The 24,006-nt window shown below is 41.1% G+C and overlaps 2 protein-coding genes across 2 annotated transcripts; both read left to right on the top strand.

Moving 5' to 3' along the window:
* The first annotated feature begins 1,742 nt into the window (after nt 1-1,742).
* On the top strand, nt 1,743-2,490 carry LOC113142104 (small integral membrane protein 30). Its single transcript, XM_026326906.1, has one exon. It carries the CDS (start codon nt 1,745-1,747, stop codon nt 1,982-1,984), a length of 240 nt encoding a protein of 79 aa, XP_026182691.1. The 5' UTR covers nt 1,743-1,744; the 3' UTR covers nt 1,985-2,490.
* A 1,725-nt stretch (nt 2,491-4,215) lies between these two features.
* gpr85 (G protein-coupled receptor 85) lies at nt 4,216-8,383 on the top strand. Its single transcript, XM_026326987.1, has 2 exons — nt 4,216-4,332; nt 5,635-8,383. The coding sequence occupies exon 2, from the start codon at nt 5,799-5,801 to the stop codon at nt 6,930-6,932; it is 1,134 nt and encodes a 377-aa protein (XP_026182772.1). The 5' UTR covers nt 4,216-4,332; nt 5,635-5,798; the 3' UTR covers nt 6,933-8,383.
* Nucleotides 8,384-24,006: the final 15,623 nt, after the last annotated feature.

Raw genomic sequence — 24,006 nt, 5'->3', positions numbered from 1 at the left:
AGGGGAAGAAACCATCAAAGTCAAAAAAGAAAGGCATAAATAAAAAGTGTAACTAGAAAACACGCGCACACACACACACACACACACACCCTCCGTTCCATTTTCATTTGACTGAAGTCAAAGTTAAATTAAAATTGATTTGGTCAAATTTGTAATTATCAAGAAAAAATACGCTGTGATACCTGTAGTAATACTATAGTGATTGAAATCCAGTTTCTCACATACATACTGCACAGAATGAGTCTCCTCAGTGTGTGCATTTAGGACCAGGGTCTTCAGGTACTGAGTAGCACATTACATTGCAGAACAAATGAGCATGGAAGATTAATGTCACTGTCTTGGCCTGTTAGACAAACACTCTCATTCCTGGATATTCTCTCATCCTCCCACTGATCAATTACCCACACCGCTGAGATCCAGGGTAAGGGCTGCTGCTATGTATCTGCGAGTGTAGTTACCAGAATCTTAATCTGCAGGATATTTCTGACAGCCCAATGCATTAAAAGCATCTCTTATGTTAGGTTTTATGTTGTCATTAATCCTTCAAATTTTCCCTTATTTAGTGATTGAATATAACTTAGAATAATGTATGAATGCATAGTAGCAGATTCAGCTCCTTCATAATTTATGTCTAGTTTAAATAAAATCTCCTTTAGGGACTTCTAATTGCAATGTGGTTCATTGAATGCAGCCACAGAGACCAGGCAGGACTCACAAAGATGTGTGTGTGTGTGTGTGCGTGTGTGCATGTGTGGTTGTGAGAGGCAAGTTGCCAAACAGACAGCAGGAGCAAAAAGAGAGTGTATGATGAGGAGGCAAGAAGAGTGAGCAGAGGGAATGTGTGGCCATTCATCTCCTCACTTGGAGCAGGCAGGTACAGAGGTATGGCAGGCTTACAAGGTCAGTATATTTTATTTTGGCTTGTACCTGCTAATGAAATTACAGGCAAAGTGCCCCAGGAGAGCACAATGAGAGATAGGCTATAGACCCTGCAAACCCACACCCCGCCACGAACCCCGCCCTACATGAGCTAAGATGTTAGTCTGTTTATTCATCACTACTTGGCTGATGTGATTGAATTTCAACATGTTTGAGGAGATCAGGGGTGGACTGAAGTACAGCAGAGCCACTGGACTTGGAGATGAGTGTTGTTTTAGTGTCAGATTCTCTTCCTGTCCGACCTGAAATAGCAAAATGGACCAGGAGAGTTCATATTAGCTTTTGTTATATGGAAAATACTATCCTTGTGCATTTCTAATCTGACCTTTATCAGTAAGGTTCATATGCAACATACTGTATAGCCTGTGCATGTCAACACGTGTTTGTCTTCTGAGAGAATATGAAGCTGTTGATGGGCCTGACTGATGGAAAACGGTCTCATTTGTTTATAGCAGGGCCTGAGGGCCAGAGACATGAAGCACTGACAGACTGTCAACCTAATCATCACTAATAAGAGGAGCGATGTCACAAATCCACTTCTCTCCCAGTAGAATAATTACAGTTTGGAGCTCAGCATCGCTTTGCATTTTTATTTGATTTGTTAAAAACAAATCAAACAAACGCAGCATTGTGCAATTATTTCTTTGCCACAGGACAAATGCCTGATGAAATACAAAGTGAATTTTCTTTAGGGGGGGGGGGGGGGGGGAGAGAACACATCCAGAAGGCACAGGTTAGAATAAAGCGGCTTTGCAATTGGCTGAGCGCACCAGGAAGTTCAGCTGCTGTCACCTGACTTTCGCGCATGCGCTCTCCAGCTTCCCGAAAGTCAACAGCAACAGAGAAAAAGCTCAACATGGCTCCCAAACTTCAACTTCCTTATGCGACAGCGACCTTCTGCCTGATCTTTCTTTCGCTGATCTCCCCGGCAGAGGCTTACGATGCCGGCGACGCTTTGGCCCTGCTTCTGGGCACCGTCGTGGCCGTTGTGGGTTTGTGCGCCTGCCTCGGCTGGTACGCACGGAGACGGAACGGACAGCTGTGATGAGAAAGGCTCCTCCATCGAGTGCCTGCCCTGTCACCATTCGTCGTGTTAATACTGTACCTCCTTGTGTGATCCCATGTGGACCTTTTTGCACAAGGTTTGTGTCCAAGCGGCTAAGAGGAAAAGTGCCTTATTGGAAATAATGCGTCAAAACTCAACGGGAACCACGTGGACGCTGCTGAGGAAGGACTAGGAGGGAAACATCCAGGAAGCCCCAAAACAGGAACTGTCTGCTGCGATGCTGAGATTAAGGACCCAGCACAGTTTTGTATGAAAAGACTGCTGCAGCTGTTGCTTATTATGCTAAGGATGGCTGAATGAATGAACGCATATATTCCATGCTTGGAGTGATCACTGTGATTTCCCGATGTGTTTATGTTCGCAACGCCATTGTTCGAAGCACATCACAAATGTAAATCTAAATGACAAGGGGGCTGCTGTTGCAATTTGCTAATGAAACATGTGACTATGGCTTTAGGAGGAATAAAATGAATTGTCTAATACTCTTCACGACCTCTGGTCATGATATTTGAAGTGAAAAGTGGATTTTGTAATGACTGGGTTTGATCTTTAGTAATGTTCTTATGCAAACCAGAATCTGCAAAGAAACCGGTGCCTCATAAATAGTGGAATAAAACCTACAGCATTCACCTCTGAAATGTAGTGGGGTATAAACAAAATACCTAAGTAAAGTGCAAATACCACAAAAAGTACTGAATAACTTTATTAGAAAACATCACAACATGCACAAAATCCCATTTGCTTTAAATTAACATTGTTTAGAGGACTTTGTAGTGGGAATCACAAAATGTCTAAAATGAATTCATCAATATCAACTGTATCCTTGTAATCGAGCGTCAACCTGTGTGCAGTTGGATGAGTTGCTGTCTATCTCTATTCAGTAAACTGATTGGAAAAGCTGAATGTGCATCTCAGCAACATGATTTTTTTAATAAGAAAAACTCTTCACTGTGGGCATTGTTCCCTACAGATAAAAGTTGTATCAGTTGCCAGGAGTAACACGCTCTTTACATGTATGACCATTATTAATTCATGTTTTATAGCCCCAGGCGATACAAAACCATCCTCTCGCTGCTGTTTGTTGTCTGTGTGCAGCGTTTAAGTGTGTGTGCGTTTGTGTAGTAGATGTGCCTGAGTGAATTATAGTCGGCTTGTTACACTGCTCATGACATCACAGCTCTCCATACATGGCTGAGGAATCAAACCCCATGAATTTATCATGGTGCCCTGGCAGAACGAACAACGGTCCGCAAAGTGCTTGTCAATTATGTATATACAGAAAAGGGGAAGTCATTCTATCTTGAGGTGAACTAGGTCGTCTGATTTAACCCTTCACTTTGTACATAATGGTCGACATTTTGGGGGGAGTGAAACATGTATGAGCACACGGAAAGGCGAGCAGAGAGCTGTTGTATAGGCTGTTATATAGAAGTAGAATTAACCAATGCCACAGAAAAAACATCCATTCATCCATCATCTATACCCGCTTATTCCTAACCAGGGTCACAGGGATCTGCTGGAGCCTATCCCAGCTCTGTTTGGGTGAAAGGCAGGGGTCCACCCTGGACAGGTCCCCAGTCCATCACAGGGCCACATAGAGACAAACAACCTCACACACTCACACTCACTCCTATGGGCAATTTAGAGTCACCAATCAACCTGACATACATGTTTTTGGACTGTGGGAGGAAACCAGAGTACCTGGAGAAAACCCACACAAGCACAGGGAGAACATGCAGACTCCACACAGAAAGGCCCCTGCTGGGTTTCGAACCAGGAACCTTCTTGCTGTGAGGCAGAATAAACCATTGCCATAGAATAAACCAGTGCCAAAACGACGCTGTGTTGATTAAACATAAAAACATCTGATCACCCGAGACGGAACCACATTTAGTTTTTATATAATTTAAATATAACGAGATGAAAATCTTCGCTTTAAAAAGAGGTCTAAACCAATATAAAGCAGTCGTGTTATTATCTGCTGCGGCCTGTTACCGTAATGTAACCAGTTACTCTACGCGTTACCAGAGGAAATTGTGAGTACTGTTGTAACGCGTTACCGACCAGCAGCGGCCCCGTTGAACAGATGTTACCGTGAGAGAGACGGGGCTGCTGCTGCTGCTGCTGCAACAAGAGACAAGACGCGTCTTGGATCGCAAATAGGGATGCAGTGCGCATGCGCACTGGGTTCGGTTTACTGTAGGATATTCACCGTGGAGGAAAAAAAAGGGGGACAGGCAAGAAACCAGGCTTTTAAAAACAGCAAAAACCCGACGTGTGTCATGTAAATAACCCACCGGAGAGACACGAAATTGGATTATCAACAGGTAGGGTTTTGATCGATCTTGTGATCAGTTATCTGTCTCTCGCTCTCTCTCGCTCTCTTTCTCTGTCTTTTTCTCTCTTTTTTTTGGCCTTGTCTTGTGTGGTGGCTGCGATTCTGGGCAATTCATAGTGGGGACTTGGAAATTATTCTAGTCTAATGGACGTGCGGATCCGCTACACACTGTTATGCTTTATCCAGCCGATTGGGACGCAAGGACGATGATTTTATCCTACTTGTGTTTTTTGCTATCGGATCCAAACGCGCGTAAAATACTCGACTGACAATCGGAGGACGCCTTTTAACGCGTAAGTAGACAATGTTAATATAATCAGACATCACCATGAGCTCTATGGAATTCTAAAAAACATAGGTACTAAAACGAGCATCCCATAATATTGCTACCAGAATGATTGTTATTGTCACTTCTAGCCATCCTTTTGAACCCACCCGCGCAATAAGGAGCAAAAATATGTTATATACGCTTTAAAACCTGATGTTACTGTTACACAGTATATTCCCCTAACTATTTACAATTAGTAATATTAGAGATTATCTGGGAAATTGAGTCTTACTCAATAAAACGCCCTAGGACACTGCTTATTAACGTAAGAGCCGTAATCCAGTTAACCTCTAATCAGACAAAAACAAGGATGTTTTATTGTGTATGCACCCTCCGTTGGTTTTTCACAGTAGACTACATAAAGGCTGGGCGAGTTCAATCGAGGCATCCACCGCTTTAGAGAGCCTTCCTCTGTTCTGCAGAGTGTAGGGTGTGATCAAGAAGAGCTTATTTGGGACTGCATTTCTCTTAATGTTTCCTAGTGTGCTGAAAATACTCCCCCCCCCCAAAGAAAATCCAATCCGAGCGCTTGTTTTTTTTTTTTTGTTTGTTTGTTTTTTTGTTTTGTTTTTTTTTTAGTGCTGGTGGGGACTCGCTTCTTTCCGACAGGCACAGGGTGGGAAAACGCGTCGATTGATAATAAAGGTTGTTTATTGTGGATTGTGCTCTTTTTTTAACCATCGTGCTGCTTTTGTTTGGGAAACCATGAGAAAAAGAAAATTAGTGTTAGTGTAAAGGATTAATTCTGGGGTCTTATCAAGCTGCATCTCTCTGTCTGTAGACAGTGACCAGGCTGAGGCTCGGCTCTGCGCTGTGCCAGGCTAAACGTGAAAACTGAAGAAATCTAGAAATCGCAGGCAGAGGGAAATTATTGCTCACCACATTCTGTATTGTGCAAGTGCGGTTGAAACAATGCAGCTGTTGTACTGAACTGCATGCTGATGGGTGGATGATATTTTTCAGGGATTTCTTTTAGGTGTGATGAGACAAAGGAACAAAGGATGCCTTAGAGGAGAGGCTGCCTATATGCCTGGAAACCTCTTCAAAGCACACCGCCAAATGGATCTAACGCCTCCCCCTGCCACCTCTAGATCATGATACTTGGCTGAAGCTATTCCGCTATCTTTATGATCCCTCCTCCATCTATGGCGAACTATAGCCATGCAGGGGACCACACCATCTTGCAGAATGTCTCTCCGCTCGCTACGTTCCTCAAACTGACCTCTCTGGGTTTCATCATTGGAGTCGGTGTGGTTGGAAACCTCCTGATCTCCATCCTGCTGGTCAAAGACAAGAGCCTGCACCGAGCGCCCTACTATTTCCTGCTGGACCTGTGCGCCTCAGATATCCTGCGCTCAGCCATCTGCTTCCCGTTCGTCTTCACCTCAGTCAAGAATGGATCTGCCTGGACCTATGGCACGCTGACCTGTAAAGTGATAGCCTTCCTGGGTGTGCTTTCCTGTTTCCACACGGCTTTCATGCTGTTCTGTGTTAGTGTCACCCGCTACCTGGCCATTGCGCATCACCGTTTCTACACCAAGAGGCTGACCTTCTGGACCTGCCTGGCTGTTATCTGCATGGTTTGGACGTTGTCAGTGGCTATGGCGTTTCCACCGGTGCTAGATGTAGGGACGTACTCTTTTATTCGGGAGGAGGACCAGTGCACATTCCAGCACCGTTCCTTCAGGGCGAATGATTCGCTGGGCTTCATGCTCCTGCTGGCGCTCATCCTTCTGGCCACACAGCTGGTTTACCTCAAGCTCATCTTCTTCGTTCACGACCGTCGAAAGATGAAGCCTGTCCAGTTCGTGCCTGCTGTCAGCCAGAACTGGACCTTCCACGGGCCAGGTGCTAGCGGCCAGGCGGCGGCCAATTGGCTGGCCGGATTTGGTCGAGGCCCCACCCCGCCTACTTTGCTGGGCATCCGGCAAAACAGCAACGCAGCGGGGCGCCGGCGTCTACTGGTATTGGATGAATTCAAAACAGAGAAGAGGATTAGTAGGATGTTCTACATCATGACATTTTTCTTCCTGGCACTGTGGGGGCCCTATTTGGTCGCCTGCTACTGGCGGGTGTTTGCCAGGGGCCCTGTAGTCCCCGGTGGCTACCTGACAGCTGCCGTCTGGATGAGCTTTGCCCAGGCCGGGGTCAATCCTTTCATCTGCATCTTCTCCAACAGGGAGCTTCGGCGCTGCTTCAGCACCACGCTCCTCTACTGCAGAAAATCCAGGTTACCAAGGGAACCTTACTGCGTTATATGAAGGTTTTACTGTCTTTTTTCTCATCCATGTCTCTATTTCCCTGATTGATCTTGATCTGGGCGTGTTCCCATTGTACAGCGCACTCTCTCTTTCTCTCTCTCTTCTCTTCATCCTCCAGTTTTTCTCCTGTCCCTCCTTCTCCTAACACTTCTTCAGAGGTAAGAAGGTGGACTGCCAATCACGAGGCTCTGCCGGGGTGATTGAATATCAAACGTGGAGGTTGAAGGGAATGGGAATGCGCAGGAGGTCTGGATCTCCTCCTGTGTTTATGTTCTAGTAAACAGACATTGTGGAAGGCCATGCCAATGCAGAGAAGCAAAAAGTTGAAAAAAAAAAAAATTGACAAATTAATGAAAACAAAACCTCTTGCTTTGGATATTCTGAAGATGCGTTATTCTGTGAAGTGTGAAATATCTAAATATGAAAAGAAAAAGAAAAAAAAACATAAAGAAATGATACCTCTCAAGGAATCACTGGAAATGTTTTACATTTTAAGAGTTGCACTAAAAAGAAGATGTAAAGATGCTTTTTTTTGGTCAACAGTTGCCAGTTGCATTGCAAGGACAACTTTTTTTTCAGTTTTTTTTTTTTTTTGTCCCCCAAACTAAACAATGAATGCTTTAATTTGCAACAGACTACACAATCGCTGTAAGTAAAGCAAAACTTGGTGACTGTTGGAATACACCATCACAAGAGGATAAAATGGTTTTAATGTAAGTGATATCTTTCTCATTTTACCGAGGGAGGGCTCAACGACGGGGATTTACAATGTGTGGTTTTGAAGTTGCAACTTAAAATTAGACATAATTTCTTGTAGTTTTACGATCCATATGTCCTTAGTGTCTGACATTGTTATTTTCTTATCACCTTTTACAAAAAAAAAGAGGAAAAAAATGATGAAATGATGTTTGGATTTTTTAAAAAAGTTGCTTTTAAGAACAACCTTGTGCTTAAAAAAAAAGACAGTGAAGAAGTAGTTAAATGTTTCATCATATCCATGTACCTAAACACTATCATGTTGTTACAGTATTGCTGATGCCACTCCGGGTGTTTCTTGCCTTAATGGTTATGATATTGTCATGTTTCTTGGTTGTTGGAGGGTTTTTTTTAACTTCAATCACACCTAAAAAGTTTTTGTTTATTTAGATGCAATGGGAGATTTATTTATTTTTCACATCAGCGCGAAGTGCATGTCCATTTTTTTTAAAAAAGCTGGTCCACTCCCATGAGCGTCACAGGCCATACACTGAGCAGCCCGTTTTTGTTCTGCAATGGTTTGCTACACCCCGCAGAGTGCTCAGAGCACAGGGAGTGTGTGTGTGCGTGTGTGTGTGTGTGTGTGTGCACGTGTCAGTGGGTGCATGTGTGTGCGCTTCAGAGTGTGTGTGCTGTGTGGATCAGACAACAGTCACTTCAAGACCAGAGCCTTAGTATGAAATCTTGCACAATTTGTAAAAAATGTAAAAAAAAAAAAAAAAAAAAAAAAAGACATTTAAGGCACACCGTCTTGTTTCTACTTTCCCTACATTTGCTCTCTACTGATTGTTTTCAATGACTTACTTTTTTCTCTTGTGGCCATTTTAATATTTATTATGTATTCTTTTTTGTATATTATAGATAGATTGTGTGTTAAGTATGTGAGTCTTTCATTTTGAAGTCCCGAATGTGAGTACAGTTTCAGTTAGGATTGCATTTGCTGAAAGTTACCTGTGTAATCTGTTGCTTTTTGAAAATAAAAAAAAAAAGTTTCCATTTTGCAAAATTTGTTTTTATCCCTCTCATTGGCTGGAGATCTTGGTGTATGGCCATACCAGCAGCTGGAAAACATCTGCAAAACCCCTACTGTTTAGTGCACTTGGTCAAGTGATGAATTTGCCAACGTGTTCATGCCTCTGCGGGTCAAAGGTTTACATTTCAAAGCACTCAAAGCAAACTTCACTGTATTTTAAAGCCACTGCTAAAATACTATAATGTCCATATTTTGTATTTAAATGACTTATGGTGCTTGGTATTTCTACATGGATTTTCTCTGTGTTATTTATGTTCATGCTTGCAATCTTATTGATAAGAGAAAGTGATAAAAAATGTCAAATGTGTCTCTTTTGGAGCACAATCTTTTCTGTCATTTTACTCCTTGGGACACCTTGTCAAAACCAAACATATGCTAAGCCTTGTCACTGAATGTGGAGTGTGTTTGACATTTATTGGGAATACTGTTCATGACTATGTCCCTGGGCACATTCACCCTTGCAGTTTTTCAATTTGTGTTTAAAGGGGAATACCACTGAATTTCAGATGTAATATATGCGACTCACATGTGGAACAGCGGCACACCGCTCTGGATTTAATGAATACCCTCGTGTTGAGCCCTGTAGCTACAAATGACATAGCAGTTTTTCCCAAACTCCTCACTTTTAAGGTCACAATGGTGAGCAGCTTTGCTGAAAATGAACTGGAAAGTAAGGAAACCAGAACAAGTAATTGGAACAAATTAAGCTTATAACACAAACCCATCCTGCGAGACATTTGCCACCTCAAATACTAAATAAAATAAATCTATATAAAAAAAACGAGAAATGTTTTTCCAAATTCATGATCCTTCCTCGTCTTCTACTCCAAGGCATAGGGGCTCTTGGAGGCATTGCTTATAAAGATCCCAAGATCAACTCCTGTTTATTCTTAAATTGAGTGGTATTTCTCTGCAAAATACTGTAATTACACTACGTTTACAGCTCGTATGTGAATTTCCAAGAATGAAAATGTGCAGAGAGAACTGAATAATATGAGATTCATAACTGCCAATTTTGTATAGTTCAGGCATTATTGTTGCTTTTGACAAAAAAAAATGTGTTCCTCTGTCCTATTTTGTTCCTTAAATCCATTCAGCTAAGTAATGACCTTAGTCTAGGGGTTTGAAAACACAAAATACAATGCTAAAATGGCTTGTAAACACTCCAGGTAATTGAATGCTGTGCTGCAGGTTCTGCTGATGAGAAATAGCTATTAGGGATCCATTTCCATTATGAGGCTGGCAATTGCTGTTTTATTTTGGACATTGATCATTCTAATTTGGCCCCAGAAAAGCCAAGTCAGATGATGTGAAAGCATTTATTGAAATTTAAGAAAATAGGTAGACATCAGGAAATGCTCCGGTCTGGTTTTACATACTGTCTTATTCTTGCTTTAAGTCCTTAAACCCTGCACCAGTGCTTCTTGAGATTGAGAGGTAGATGAATGAGGGAGTTGTTGATGAAACAAGATATTTCATTTTTTGTGATCAGACTTTTTTAAACTGGGGCAGGAAGTGTGCAACTTGAGACTGCAGCAGGAATTAAAACCTTACTTATCTATATTTTAGCCTCATTCAGCGTAAGCAAATCACAAAACGGTGTCACTTGTGAGCGCTGGCCCATTTCCTTGCGATTCTGTTTCACGCCACGTCTGAGAGAAGATGACAGGCAGAGGTGGTCGACTTGAAAGTGACTCATTCTGGCAGACAAGCCCTCACGTTGAACTCTTTTCCCTCCGAGGTACCTTCTCTCCTAAGAAACGCAGAGACGCATATTGTTCATAATCAAAGCAATTAGGATGCTGTAATCTATTGTACCATCTGACTGGGATCTGTTGTGTTTAGATCATGGCATAAAGAAAAACAGATTATTTTAATGGGGCACCTGTATCAATTTAGATACAGATACTTTTCATTAAATGATCAGAAGACATTTCCATTGGATTTTGGCTGCCAATGAATAATACAACCATCCTTAATTTCATGTCTCTCCCTTTGTATCTCAGTGGATTTGCACACAATTTATGTTTTTTAATGAAGTGCCAATGGGCTCTGGAAAAAAGCATCCCACCCTAGCCCTCCCACCCTTTGCTTTCTACAATTTGAGCAAATACCATCTGTTGACTTAGAAAACAATAGCTTTTTTCTAAAAAAAAAAGAAGAAGAAAAAAGAAGGATTGGTCATCTAATGTGAGCTTTTCTGCACTCTTAAGCATTTTTTTACATACCAAACCTTATTGAAAGTGTAGTAAGGGTCCGTGCCGGGAAGCACTCAAAATACGGAAAGCTGCCTCAAATAGAATTGAGGGGACGACTCAATCTTCTAACAAGCTAATCAAGAAAAAGGAAGAATTGCTTTCTGTCTTGGCATCACCCTGCTCTGCATATTTGTTTGATTGTGTGACCACTTGAGATGGAGCCGGACATATGATGGCTCAATATGCTTTGCATAATTTCTCCAGAGCGTTCATTATCTTTTGTGAAATTACATGTACTTATTTTATGACTTTTTCCTAAAGGGTCTGTGATCAATTGTGTGTGTGTGTTTGTGTTAATATGTTAGTATAAAGGTGTAATTTAGTGACAGCCATTACTTGTGTCTATCCTCACACGCAGGTCAATCCAGTATCAGTGTGTCAGAATGTTCTGTGAAGCCAAGCAGTCCTCTTTTCAGCTAGAGAGAACATGGTTAGCAGCCGTCAGGGTGCAGAGCTGCAGCAGCTTTCTCACTAATGGCTTTGCAGCTTAAAGGCTAATGTGCCACAGCAAATTGTTAATGGCCAAATGAATGATAATGCAAGGATCACAAATGTGCGAGTGTGCGTTTACACCTGTAGGTGTTGCTTAAAACTTCACTATTTCTGTCTGTGTTTTGCAGCTGTTATAATTTAATTCTGTGCTGCTGCTCTCTGTCCATTCATAATCCTTTTTTTTTTTTTTTTTTTTTTTTTTGAAAACTTATAAGCACCTGCCATTTCTAAAAGCTTTTAGATATTCTAACCAAAGGTCACAATTGTAACAAAAGCATCCTGGAAAACGTAAAGAAGTACTTTTGTGGCACTAAGCTGGCTGTGGGAAAGGAATTTGTTAAAATTTGAAAAAATATATATCTAGCTGCTTTCCAGCTCATGTAAACAAACTCTAAACCCAGGAATGTGTGAAACACCAGATGCTTATATTGTCTGACAATATGTACCCAAGATAATAAGAATAAGATGGCATCAGGTAAAAAAATGCAGGAGACGAGAAGGTCCAATAAAACCAGAATGTAATGATGATTTTTATTCCCTAGGGGGGCAGCCCTGGGGGGAAAAGATGTTGCTGTATTTATTGTCTGACAAGCTATTACAGGCAGTGCAGGCCTCTGAATACCAATGATCAACTGGATGCCTGATAGAAATTTGCAAGTGGATGAAGACTTCACCACATACCATCCTTGTCTTCATGTCTTCATTTCCAACGACCACCCCCTTCCCCAGCTGCAGCAGCCTATCATGCAAATGCCTTATATAAAGAATATCCCCGCTTTAAATATTAACTGATTAAATTGCAGCTGGAGCTTCAAAGGTTTCATCCTGCATATTTAACTCTTTTTTTTTTTTCCTAGCCTGTAATATACGATTCAGTGGTTGGCTCATTTCTCTAGAAAATATTAGGACTTAGCTTTATCACTGATGTCACACCTGTATGCACCAGGAGGTATCGCTGGGCTATGCTGAGGTTTCTCATATTTTGTATCCTAAATGTTACAGCTGTCAGGTTATGTGCATATTTGGACGATGCTGTCGTTGCAGAATTGGTACATTAAGGACACTATAACTCAACGAAGAGGTTGTTCCTCATTTTTAGGTATGATTAAGTATTTGTGCTGTAGAATGAACATGGGTGCAACCTGTGTGGTTAGATTTAAAGCAATACTTGGATACTTTAGTGCTTACTGTTTTCCTTGCAGAGGGTTTGATAACTTAAGAGATAGTTCTGTTGACCTTTTCATTTATTTCAGTAGGAAATTGAATAAGCCCATTTCCCCAAATATCTAATTATTCAGTTCAAGTTCAACAAAACAGGGATTATTGCATCTTATATAACTCCTACACTGTTGTTGCTGCTGCTGTTGTTCCACCCTCAAAAGAAGCTATTGTGAAAAAGCTGCAGTGCCGATGCAGAGTTTCAAAATGTCTTACATGTTTGTGGTTATTCCTGCGAGTGTGATTATCAGGGCTGTACAGCGCTGAAGAGGAAAGCACAATATTTTTTACGCTTCTATGTTTTGTTAACTTTCTGCATATTGTATATATTGTGTTATGCAGGAGAGATGCACAGTATTGAGCTGTTCACAGAACTGTACCTAATGTTATCCCAGGCTAAATGGATGCCTTGAGTAGCAGGAACAGCAGTCTTTTTAGAGTACAGGTCAGGAAGTAAGCTTGCACAGGTTCTGATTCTTTAGCGTTAAATCTGCTTGGTTTTGGTGGGTGTCAGGGGTAAACATGTCCCTTCTGCTGTTAAGACTTAGGATGAGTGATGGAGCCACGGATAGATGACGATTGGCGGGTTAGTACTTAAGCACATGTACGCCAAAGTTGAAATATGCGAAGGGAAAGTACTGGTCGGGAGTAATCCTCCAATAAGGATTACCCGTGTCTTTCATGCTAGATTAAAGGGTCCCATGATACCGTGCCGAGCCATGCGAGTCCTAATGGGGAATCAATGCTGTGGATGACAAATTATCAGAGTCACCATCTTTGTCATCTTTTGTTATTGTTGTCTGCTTGATAATGAGTCTGATTTGGGTGGATTTTGTGCAAGCATTCTTCAATACTTCAGATTTAGTGAGGCTGACCGGTCGTAAGCCAAGTGGTGTCTCTCTGTCTGTGTCTCTCTGCGAGTGTGTGGAGATAATCATCTTATCCACCAGGCGCCATATACACACACACACACACACACACACACACACACACACATATGCACCCAGAGTCTGAAATAAGGAGATCTGGATGACGTACCTCCTTTAGTAAGCAGAAAGGAAAAGAAATATTTGGGTTACATGAAAACTGAACAGAGTGTAGTGATGATTTTGATTGTTATTAGTGGTAAAATGTTTCCCTACCAATGATCAGTCTAGTCTTTTTATTCCACTTTTATTGTACTCAAGTTGGACCAAGCTTGTAGGATGAAAACTGACAAAACTAGCAGGCACTGCAAACGCTTTCCTAACAGACTAAAATATTTAGAAGCTGCTATCAGGCTTATGGGGGCTTTCAGAGTATTATGATTCACAGCAAGGAGGCTGAGACGACCATATTCTCATCGTGCTGCATTTGCAGAAGGAAAATCTGTCATGATGAAAAGCCAAACATGTACATTATGGCGCCTGTTTACAACATGCAACCAATTGCTTACATCTGCTCACAGTAGGTCACATCTGCCCCCAGAGGAGCAAACTTAATAAACATTACAGGGCTGAATGTGAGGTAGAATTTATATATGCATTAGTTCTTTCAGTTCTGGTGTGTTCCTTTGCAGCTTCTAATGTTTTTCTGACTATGGCACCATTATTTATTTATTTATCTAATTTTTGCATCATGGCAACTGGGGAAAGTGTTTAGGGGTGTTTATGCAGGCGATTTGTTCCCACTAATTTGGCATGTTTTGTGATGAATCCAAGGGCTTTTGGAAGAGGCGGGGAGGGGGAGGGAGTTAATCCACTCGTTTTCTTGTGTTCCAGCCTGTTCAGCACATTCTGTCTTTCTCGCTCCACTTTCTTTCTTCTTTCTCTCTATCTCCCTCCCTCCTTTATTTTTGGAAACATCTCATTCTCGTGAGTCAGGCTCGTCATGCTCACAAAGTCTAGCGAGCGCTCGCTTCCTCCTCCTTCTCCTCACTGCCCATGTCTCTGCTGTTTATGATATTAGAACAAAAAAGAGCCAAGCAAGAGGAAACAGATCTCCTCATCTCTTTTTCTTAGACAAAGATGGAACGGAAAGTATTAATACTTAGTGAATTTATATCTCAGAATTTCTGCATGCGGTGGTTGACAGGTAATGGATGCATGTGTTTGAGACCTTTGGTGTAATAAGTGGCCTTGAGAAGGTGGCAGGCAGCAATTTCTAACCTGAGATGGCAATTTTTAAAACTCGTTGTATTTATGCTCCATTTGCACAACAAAATCAATGTGATGATGTAACCACATTTTTGTCATCCATCTTAATTTGTCGAGCAGCGTTGATGGCAGTGTTGATTGATGATACCTGACTTGACTAATGGTTACTTCACCTGCACTTCTGTTGCCCATTTGTTGTTTTATTCATATATATGCACACACACACACACACACACACACACACACACACACACACACACACACACACACACGCAAACAGCAGTGGTTCCAAAATGAATAGATAACCATGTTTTCAATGCAGTGTCGCTTCGCAAAGGGTTTTCCTGGAAATAAGGTGGCTCATCTCCAGGAAAATCTGCTAAAGTTGCCGTGGAAACAAATTACACAACAAACACCTACATCATGCAAAATTGTTGGAGTTTGTACTGTGAATTCAGAATTACATGGTTTATTAAGGTGGACTTTTGTATTTATTTATTTATGTTTGTTTTTTTGTTTTTTTTGTTTTGCCTTGTTTTGTCTTCCATATGATTTTCAGAAGGGTACGCTTGACTCAACCTGCGATTCTATTATCTGTCAGTGCATGGGGAAAAGGATGATTCATCTTTTTGTGCTAATTATAGCAATAACCTGCTGTAAGCAATCAAACATTTTTTTCACTATAAGGACTGTCTTTTGCCATGTTTAAAAAGGGGGTTTCATTTGGTTACAGGCAAGAACTGAATGTTAAAATCATTATTTGTGTGTGTTCATTATTTTGCTGTTGGATCTTAATTTGCCTCTGCGAGCGAATGAGCCTGGCATGCATTTCCCTCACAACCCTTTATTTGAACTTTCAAACTGTTGTTTGTCTTCAGGCATCATCTCTCAATTTATCGGTAGCCTAAAGACAACGCTAAAGTACATTTTCTGTGTGTTCGTGAGATTTTCTTTTTTTTCTTTTTTTTTTACCGTAATCACAAACCTCTAAAGTGATGTTTCAGAACAAAGTGGTCCAGCAGCTTGACTGGAAAATGTTTCTTTCTACTGTCAACACGGTCACCACAGTGAAAAAGTAATTTTCTACCTTCTGTGTTCAAGAGATTCAATTTTCCTCTTGAAGAATTATATTTGCTACAGAGATATAATAGCTTTCTTCTGAGAGACTGATTACACTGTTGGCATTTGCACAATTTATAGGCTTACTAAACTCTAGTTCACACATAGTGCAAGCTGTATACGTGAATGTTTTTTTTAGTATGGCTTATTGTGTATTTACTTTTGATGTCACTTTGCATTATAAATAATTATTTCCCTGATTTATTCTGGCTGGTGAGCTCTGCACATTACACATGTTAATTGTGTTTAGGTGTGGAAAAAACATTCCCTGGTGCATTTTGCTTCATGCGTTGTGTCAGGAGAGAGAAGAAACAGTCCTGAAACAGAAAAGGACCCTGAACACAGCAGCAGAGAGCCATCACCATTAGTCATCAACAGCTACAGCACATGGCCCATCACATCGCAGTGCTGTGAAAGTTTGCTTCTGAATCACTGCAGCTATTCCTCCAGCCGCTCAGTCTCAGATCTCTGTGGATATAATGCTTTCGGACTTATGAAATAATGCGACAGAAAACCAGGACTGTAATGCTTTTCAAAGGCTAAGGATTGCATTACACTTTGCCTGTAATAGCTGATATGCATGAACTTGAACATACAGTGAAAAGGTTTGTTGTTTATATGTGAAATGCACATTAATATGTGTTGTTCTCTTTGCCTATTGCCATCTTAATTATGCAATTCTGTGATTGGATTATATTGTACATTTTCTGCATTGGGAGTGAAAACAAGCCCGAAGAGAGCTGGGATAGGCTTCGGCAAATCTCAGTGACCCTAAATAGGAATAAGCGGGTATAGATAATGAATGAATGGATGGATGGATCAATGGATGGATGGATGGATGGATGGATGGATGGAAGGAAGAGTAAAAACAAGTGCAGTCCCCACAACCCTATACTTAAGTTTTAAAATCCCAGCTGTACTATGAAGGCCAATATGAGCTGTCATCTCTTTTGACCTGTGCTGCCCCAGGATGAACGCCCATTTATCAACATGATTGTTAAGGTTTAAGTACAGTGAACTGCAAGTCACCTCCCTTGTGATTTGTTTTCATACTAAATCTATCATCCACTGAGTTGAAATTGTTTCCCTGCTGAGCCTTTCCCCATCCACATCCCATCTTTATTCTGCATAAAGGCACAGAAGCTGTGAACTATGAACAGTGTGGGAGACCAGCTGAAGCAAAGACCTCCTCTTCATCTCTGCCTCATTGCTTCTTGAGTCTAAGATTAGTTCTTAGAAGATGTTGCATTGCAGTTTTGCCCCAAGCTCCTTCAAGAAGCAGCAGAAATCAGCAAATGTTCAACTCTGACTAAATCCTCGGCAGCCAGTCAACCAGCTGCTCTCTCTCTCCTCACTCTTGTGTGTGAGACATTTATGAACTTTGTGTGATGTTTTAACAATAACTCCTAAAAGGGTTTTCTTGCCAGGATTTTCTTATCTGCACACTAAAGAAGCAACTCGCAGCTTCCTGGTTACCACATGAGTTAGCATAGCAACCACTTAACATAGTGGGGATGCATCTTTAAACAGTCAAATGTGGTCCTCTGTAATTATGCATTATGTAACCCGTGTTTCAGAGTCATGCATGCATGGCCGACCTTGGGATAAACAAAAGCACCTTATTGCAACGAGTATTCAGTAACTGAAGCAGCCTGCCTGCTGCATTAGACTGCAGCCTCTTGACCTCATGTAATAAACTTGTATAGAAAATTGATTGGTGGGCGGTTACAATGTACCTAACCACAGCATAAGTCTTTTGTTATCTTTCCATACCAGTTGGAGGAAAGTAAATACTTGGTTCTGTTGCTGACAGATCGGGTCAAGCAGGACATGATTTCATACAGTCTTGTTGTTGTTCAGCTACTGCAGTGTCTGATATTATGTTTTCCATTTTAAATACACACAGTAATACCTTTATTTAGTCTAATATTACCTCTAGAAGAAATTCAGTGGTTGTTACAACAAACATTGTTACAAAAAACACCATTCAGTATCCCAAAAATCAGTGGCTACATATGCACAATCACCCCTTTTAACATTAAATAAGAGTTTATTTGAGGTTTTATTTTAATGCCAGTAGAACGTGTTACTTTTTATTTTTCTAAGAATCAGTTTGGTTGCATTTTTCCGGTCATTTTAATTCTTACTTTATTGGCACTTTTCATCACAAAGTCTTTGTCTGCCAAGAAAAAAAAAAAAAACCAAGTGACTGGCTGTTGCTTGGCTCTGAACGAGCTGTAAGCAAGTGGAATGAAACAAATAATTAAATCAGAGCCAGAGGTTCAGAGCTTGGACAATAAATAAATGTCAGCCTTTCTAGATCCCTCCTTACTTTAAAATGATGGATTAACCATCTGAATCCATAAAATTTGCATTATGGATCACAGGAAATTTTGCCAAGCAGGTAGCGGAGACTCCTTACTGGGATCAAAGTGGATCCATGATCTGTTCAGTGTCAATCAAGTGCATTTATACTCCTAAACATATTTCTAGCCATTAAGCCTGTCCTTGGTCTGCTTTTTCTTTATTGGTCGTCTTATACCTCTCAAATCATAGCAACAATGTTCAGTAAATAAATAGGATTAGTTTCCTGTCCCTATCTTTAAAACTACATTAAATAAAACCTCTCTCTTAGTTAGCTTAAAGAATTATATAGATTCGTTCAGTGGTCAGAAATCCAACTCCTATTTTCCATGCACCGAGTACTGCATTTCTTCTAAGAGTCCCCTAGACAGCTAACTAAGCCCTATCCATGGGTGTAAAGCAATACAGCAGCCTCACTGCATCTCCAGGGTCAAACGCTCTCCCCTGGATAAATTAGATCAGAAAGTCTGATCACTCACTCCAATTATTTCCATGAGCACTGGGTCACGTCAGAGCTAGCAGCCAGCAAAAAGCCCATATGCCATTACCATGTCATTTGGGTGAAACTGAAAGAGAGAGCATGGGGACAGTAGTAGACTGATCTTTGTGTAGACAGATAAAGGAGCACAGTGAGGCCTTCTTGTTATATTTAGAGGTTTAATATCACATTACCACATACTGTGCATCTCAGACTCCCTCCTTTGTAGCGCATGGTGGAGGCTAATGAAGCCACGCTTCAATCTGTCTGTCCAATACTTTTGTCAAGTGTCAAGATGTTTTATCACTAACTGGCAACGTGGGATTGAAAACTGACTTGGCCTTTGGTTGTTATAACAACAACACATGTAAATGGATGAACTCTAAGCACAGATACATGTAGTGTGACAATTTCAGCCAAAAGATTTTTGCTGCACAAATTGGTCTTAAATTTGGAAGAAAAAAAAAAATGTATTGACTTTTGTTCACTCCCTCTGTTCATTCCATCTACTTCTAATATAGTGGATTGTAATGAACACAGCAGCCTGTAAGGGTTGTTAGCAGGACTTTACTCTATTTCTTTAGTTTACTCTCCTATGAAGGACAAACTGAATCTATTCCAGCTTGGTGTTCCTACATGCAGCACTATATGAGTGGAAAATTTCCTAAGTGAAGGCAGCAGACAGTAAAACTTGTATGTATGAGATTAGTTGGGAAACATTACATAAAATACTGGGGGGAATGTAGTATTAATATAATCAGTTCCATCAGCAGCTTGCTCGGCAGCTGAGGGCTATGGCGTGTCACTGATATGATTACCTACTCATCCCGAGCTCTGAGCTCATTGTTTGCTGCCATGGAGGTGACTGGATAATACATGCATAATAATGCAGGGGTGTCCTGCAGATAAAGCTTTGGTGGTCGCGGTGGAAATATGTTGCATCTGAGATCAACTGGTTCAGAAAACATCCGATTCTGATGCACACTTCACATAGTTTTCATTGGACCAAAATAAGGATTTTAAGCTGTTATGACAGAGAAGATATAATTTTGAATTCCTGGTAATACATGACTAGTTGAAGTGAAGATGCAAGCGTGTTTAATCCTTTAACAAGTAATATTCACCAGAGCAACACTAAGATTTCTTTGGTCCACAGGGACTCTGTTTTTAAGCTAACAGCTCCAAACAGGGGAAGTGCTGGTCTTGGCTCTTGTTGCTTAGCAACAATTGAAAACCAGTTTGAAGCGTGCCATCTTTTTGCTGAAATTTGAAATATTTTTATCTTCAAAGCACCACGCACTGTTGGAAATGGACAACAGCACGTCCTTCCTACTGCAAACATGAGATGAAGAGGTCAGCATGGTAAACCTAATTGTCCCAGTGGTGTTGCACAGTGGCTAATAAGAGTCGACTGCAGCTCAACTGGGAGGCTTCCGGATATAAATATGCATTAGCGTGGCCTATGGCATTGCTGAAATCAAGCATGTACTTGGTAAATCAACCTAAACCGAAGCCAGAGGAGCCATTATTGGCACTAAAACAGTGTCAGTTCAATGGCTGTGTAATCCACAGGCTATATATTCCCTTTTTTAATGTTTTCACAAAATCTAGATGATTATGAAAGAAGTGATGCGCTATGGCTTAAATCTCAGTCTTGTGGTCTGCATCTTCTATATAACAGTGTGGAGAAGGTAGTAAAAATCCAAGCAAGAGGTAAGTAAGTGAAATCCAAGAAAATACTACCTAATGCGTTCTACCAAGCTACCTGTCACACTCTGTGGCAGCAACAGTGACAGGTTTTTCACTGCAAAATTGCATTTCTTTGCCATTGTCACCAAACTGAAATCATTCGGGGAAAAATTTCAGACAGATAAACAGCTGTTTCAGACAGCAGGTCACTGCTTTATCTAGAAGGAAAGTTGCAAAAAAAAAAACAAAGGCAGTAATATAAGTAATTCTAGTTTAATGAAATCAGCAGTAATGATGATTTTGACTAATATATTTCAACTTCTCATTTTGTTTTATTTATTTAACAAGATCCATTTGGGCTCAGTTGCATTCTACATCTAGGTGCTAGTAGTGTTGCTGCAATATTTTGGTTCACTCTATATTTTAGACTGATTCCACAGATAACGAATCCAGGGCTAAACAGGGAGATTCTTCCCTGGGTGGTTTACACTTGCTTGCTTCCGTTTGGTGCTTTTCTGGGAATGCTGGTTCAATGAGGCGTGAGTGCTGTCAGTTCATTGCATGCTTTCTGATAGTAAGCCGTCTGTCCTTACTCAAACCCACTGAGCAAACGCTGCAAATAAAGCCCATGCATAATTGAGTCATATGGACTGAAATAACACTACCAAATCAGGAAAAAGAAATGCTCCGTGGTACTGTGAATGCGATCTCAAAGCACAAACAAAGGGAGATGTCATGTTGACTTACAAAGTGATAACTCGGGCTTTCAAAACATAGTGGGGAGCAGAACTGAATAATGCTTGTGACAATTCAGTCACAGGACATGGTAAATAGAAAATGAAAGTGTTTTAAGTAAATATGTGACTCTCAAAAGCCTCGGGGATGGCATCCTACTTCTTTGCTTGTGGGTTTTTATTCATAGAGGGTTGATACTCAAACAGACTGATAATACGCATTGGCACACAATGGCTTTGAAAATGACACTGTCAAGTGCTTGACTATTTCTGACTAGTCTCATTTGGTTTCTCTCCCTCTCGATCTTTCTCTCTGCCACTCTACCCCACCCTACCCCCTGCTCAGAAAGACACATCCTCATCTGCAGTCTCGCTGCACTGTGTTGTGCAAGCTATAAGCTGAGGCTGCCCGAGTGCCCCTGTGGACTTTCTCTTTTGACATGGCCTTTCTTTTCTTTCTTAACTGACACTCCAATGTCAGGCTGGGTCCAGAAACTGGCTGGCCTTTATTTTCTTAGTTAATCTTGTCTAATAAATACAAGTCCAGCTTCTTGTGGTACTGCATTCTGGTATATGTTGCCGGTCTGTGATCAATGTGAGCATGCACAAAACAGTAGCAAATGCGTCCCAGTGATGTCTAAGAAATTCCCTATTTATTTGCCTATTCTGCCATGATATCTTAAAGTGATGTTGTAGTTGACTCTGAGTGCTTCTAAGACACAGGTGTCCTACACTGACTGTGGTCCTTCAACGCCTCTAATGTAGACACACAAGGCACCTGTGCTCACCTGACCTTCACGTTGGCATGCTGTTAGAAATATGCTACTTTAAACTAAACAAAGAGGATGTGTTGGTGAGTAACCTTTACAAAAACGGTAGATTTACACTTTAGCATTTATCTTGCAGCTAAATGCACATTTAACCTAAAATCAAACTGGTTCAACAGAACAATTAAAGTAGTCTATCTAGGCTGAATTGTTTAGTGCTATTTCTTTTATTGCTGATTGTATGTTTGATATAGCCTGTATCTAATGGTATGTGTCATCTTTACAGGTGAAACGCCTTTGACAGAGGACTAAGTGATAGGTGTAGCATTAGTTAGGCTGGGATGCAGGAGCACTTTTCATGTAGCACATAATTGATGATTGATAGATAGATAGATAGATCTAAAGCATTAAACATACACCCAGATCTGTGGTGTATTAAACCCTTCACAACTGTCTATCTAACAAAAAAATCCTCCCTTGGCCTTTTTAAATAAACTGTGCCTTTAAACAAACTTGTAAGCCTGCCTCTACAGCTGTGTGATCCTGATCTGATCCATCGAGTGCAAAGAGGAAGCTGCTTGATTGTGGAGCAGGCTGCATCCATTCCCACCCTGACCGCAGACATGCAGGTTACAGTGTCCCTGTCTGCCTTATCTCCTGGAGCAGCGGCTCGACTTCAGGCCTACAGCTCCAGCACGGCCCCTGCTCAAGATAAAGCCCAAAATAGACCACTCTTGCTGACAGCAATGCAGCACTAGATAAGACTGTTGTGTCCACAGCTTTGAGCTAGAAATTGGTATGGGAGGGAGGAAGAGAAGGGAGTAAAGGAATGATGTGCAGGAGAGGTCGACAGTAAGCAGAATGCTATTGTTGTGAATGCATGGAGCTCGCCCTTTGACCCTCTTATTTAACCACAGATAAGAGAAGTCATGGTAATAGAAATGCACAAATCTGTTCCCCCTTCTCTTTTCACATAGGGCATTGATTGGGCTTATATTGACCCATGTAGTTGAAGCCCCAGCCAATTTGGTCATCATGGTTTACAGCGATAAGAAAATGACCTTGCATCATGTGCACACCTATGTGTGTGCGTGTACTCATGCTCGTGTGCGTGCGTGCCTTTGAATGTTTGTATCCGCTCGCCCGTAGGTTATTATTCACCCTCTGCCAGATGGCAAACTGCAAAAGTGCATCTAAAAAGGTTTTCCTCCATTGGCATGCAGAAGCCAATCAATAGCAGTATGTCTTAGTAAATTAGATCATGTAGACAAGAGGCAGTAGTCAGCAGAGCCATCCCAGAGTAACCCCTTGCCTGGTTACTTCATTCTCCATTAGACAAAGGCCAGAGTAATTGAATTGGCCTGTACAAGCTCAGGGCTTGGCCTTCATTTTATTTAGCCTTTGACAGCATATATTCAGGTCTGATAACTTTATATTCCAGCCAAGAGCCAATCTATAAGTAGTTTTATTTGTTTAGAACATGGTATAGGTTCCTTACAGCCGCAACCACATGTACACAAGCTTTTCATTAGAAGGCTACACACCATGGGGATGGCCCTGACTACAACACTGCAGGAAAAATGAACCTTTTTAGCACCATTAGAACCATTACACATATGTTTGTGATAGAAATATGACACATAAATGACATCCCTAAAGCTCTCTGGCAATTTCTGCCTTCTCTTGCTATTTAGAGGTAAACAACTCATTGTGGCAATAATGAAATGCAATTGTCAGCTCCAAGAAAATCAATGACCAATCCAATCTTCAGTATAGGACAAGCTTTGTAGTGAAAGAAGGGAAAGGGATGAAAAGAAGTTCTTCCTCCTATAGAAAATCTTACACATAAAGAATTTTAGATTCAGGATTGCTGATAAAGACTTTTGCAGCCCCTTGGTTCACGTAGTTATGCACTAATATTAAGCATTCAGAGCACAGAGGCTAATTAGGACACATTAATATCCCTGTCTGAGACCACTGCAGCCTCATTATTCTATTTTTTCTGTATCTCTCATTGGCGACCATAAATAT

This window comes from Mastacembelus armatus, chromosome 23 (assembly GCF_900324485.2).
Source record: "Mastacembelus armatus chromosome 23, fMasArm1.2, whole genome shotgun sequence".
Taxonomy (NCBI): Eukaryota; Metazoa; Chordata; class Actinopteri; order Synbranchiformes; family Mastacembelidae; genus Mastacembelus; species Mastacembelus armatus.
The sequence above is the reverse complement of the archived record's forward strand: the minus strand, read 5'-3'. Positions and strand labels throughout refer to the sequence as shown.

Excerpts from the sequence above, each read along its gene's own strand:
- LOC113142104 (XM_026326906.1), top strand. The coding sequence starts at position 1,745 with ATGCGCTCTCCAGCTTCCCGAAAGTCAACAGCAACAGAGAAAAAGCTC.
- gpr85 (XM_026326987.1), top strand. The coding sequence starts at position 5,799 with ATGATCCCTCCTCCATCTATGGCGAACTATAGCCATGCAGGGGACCAC.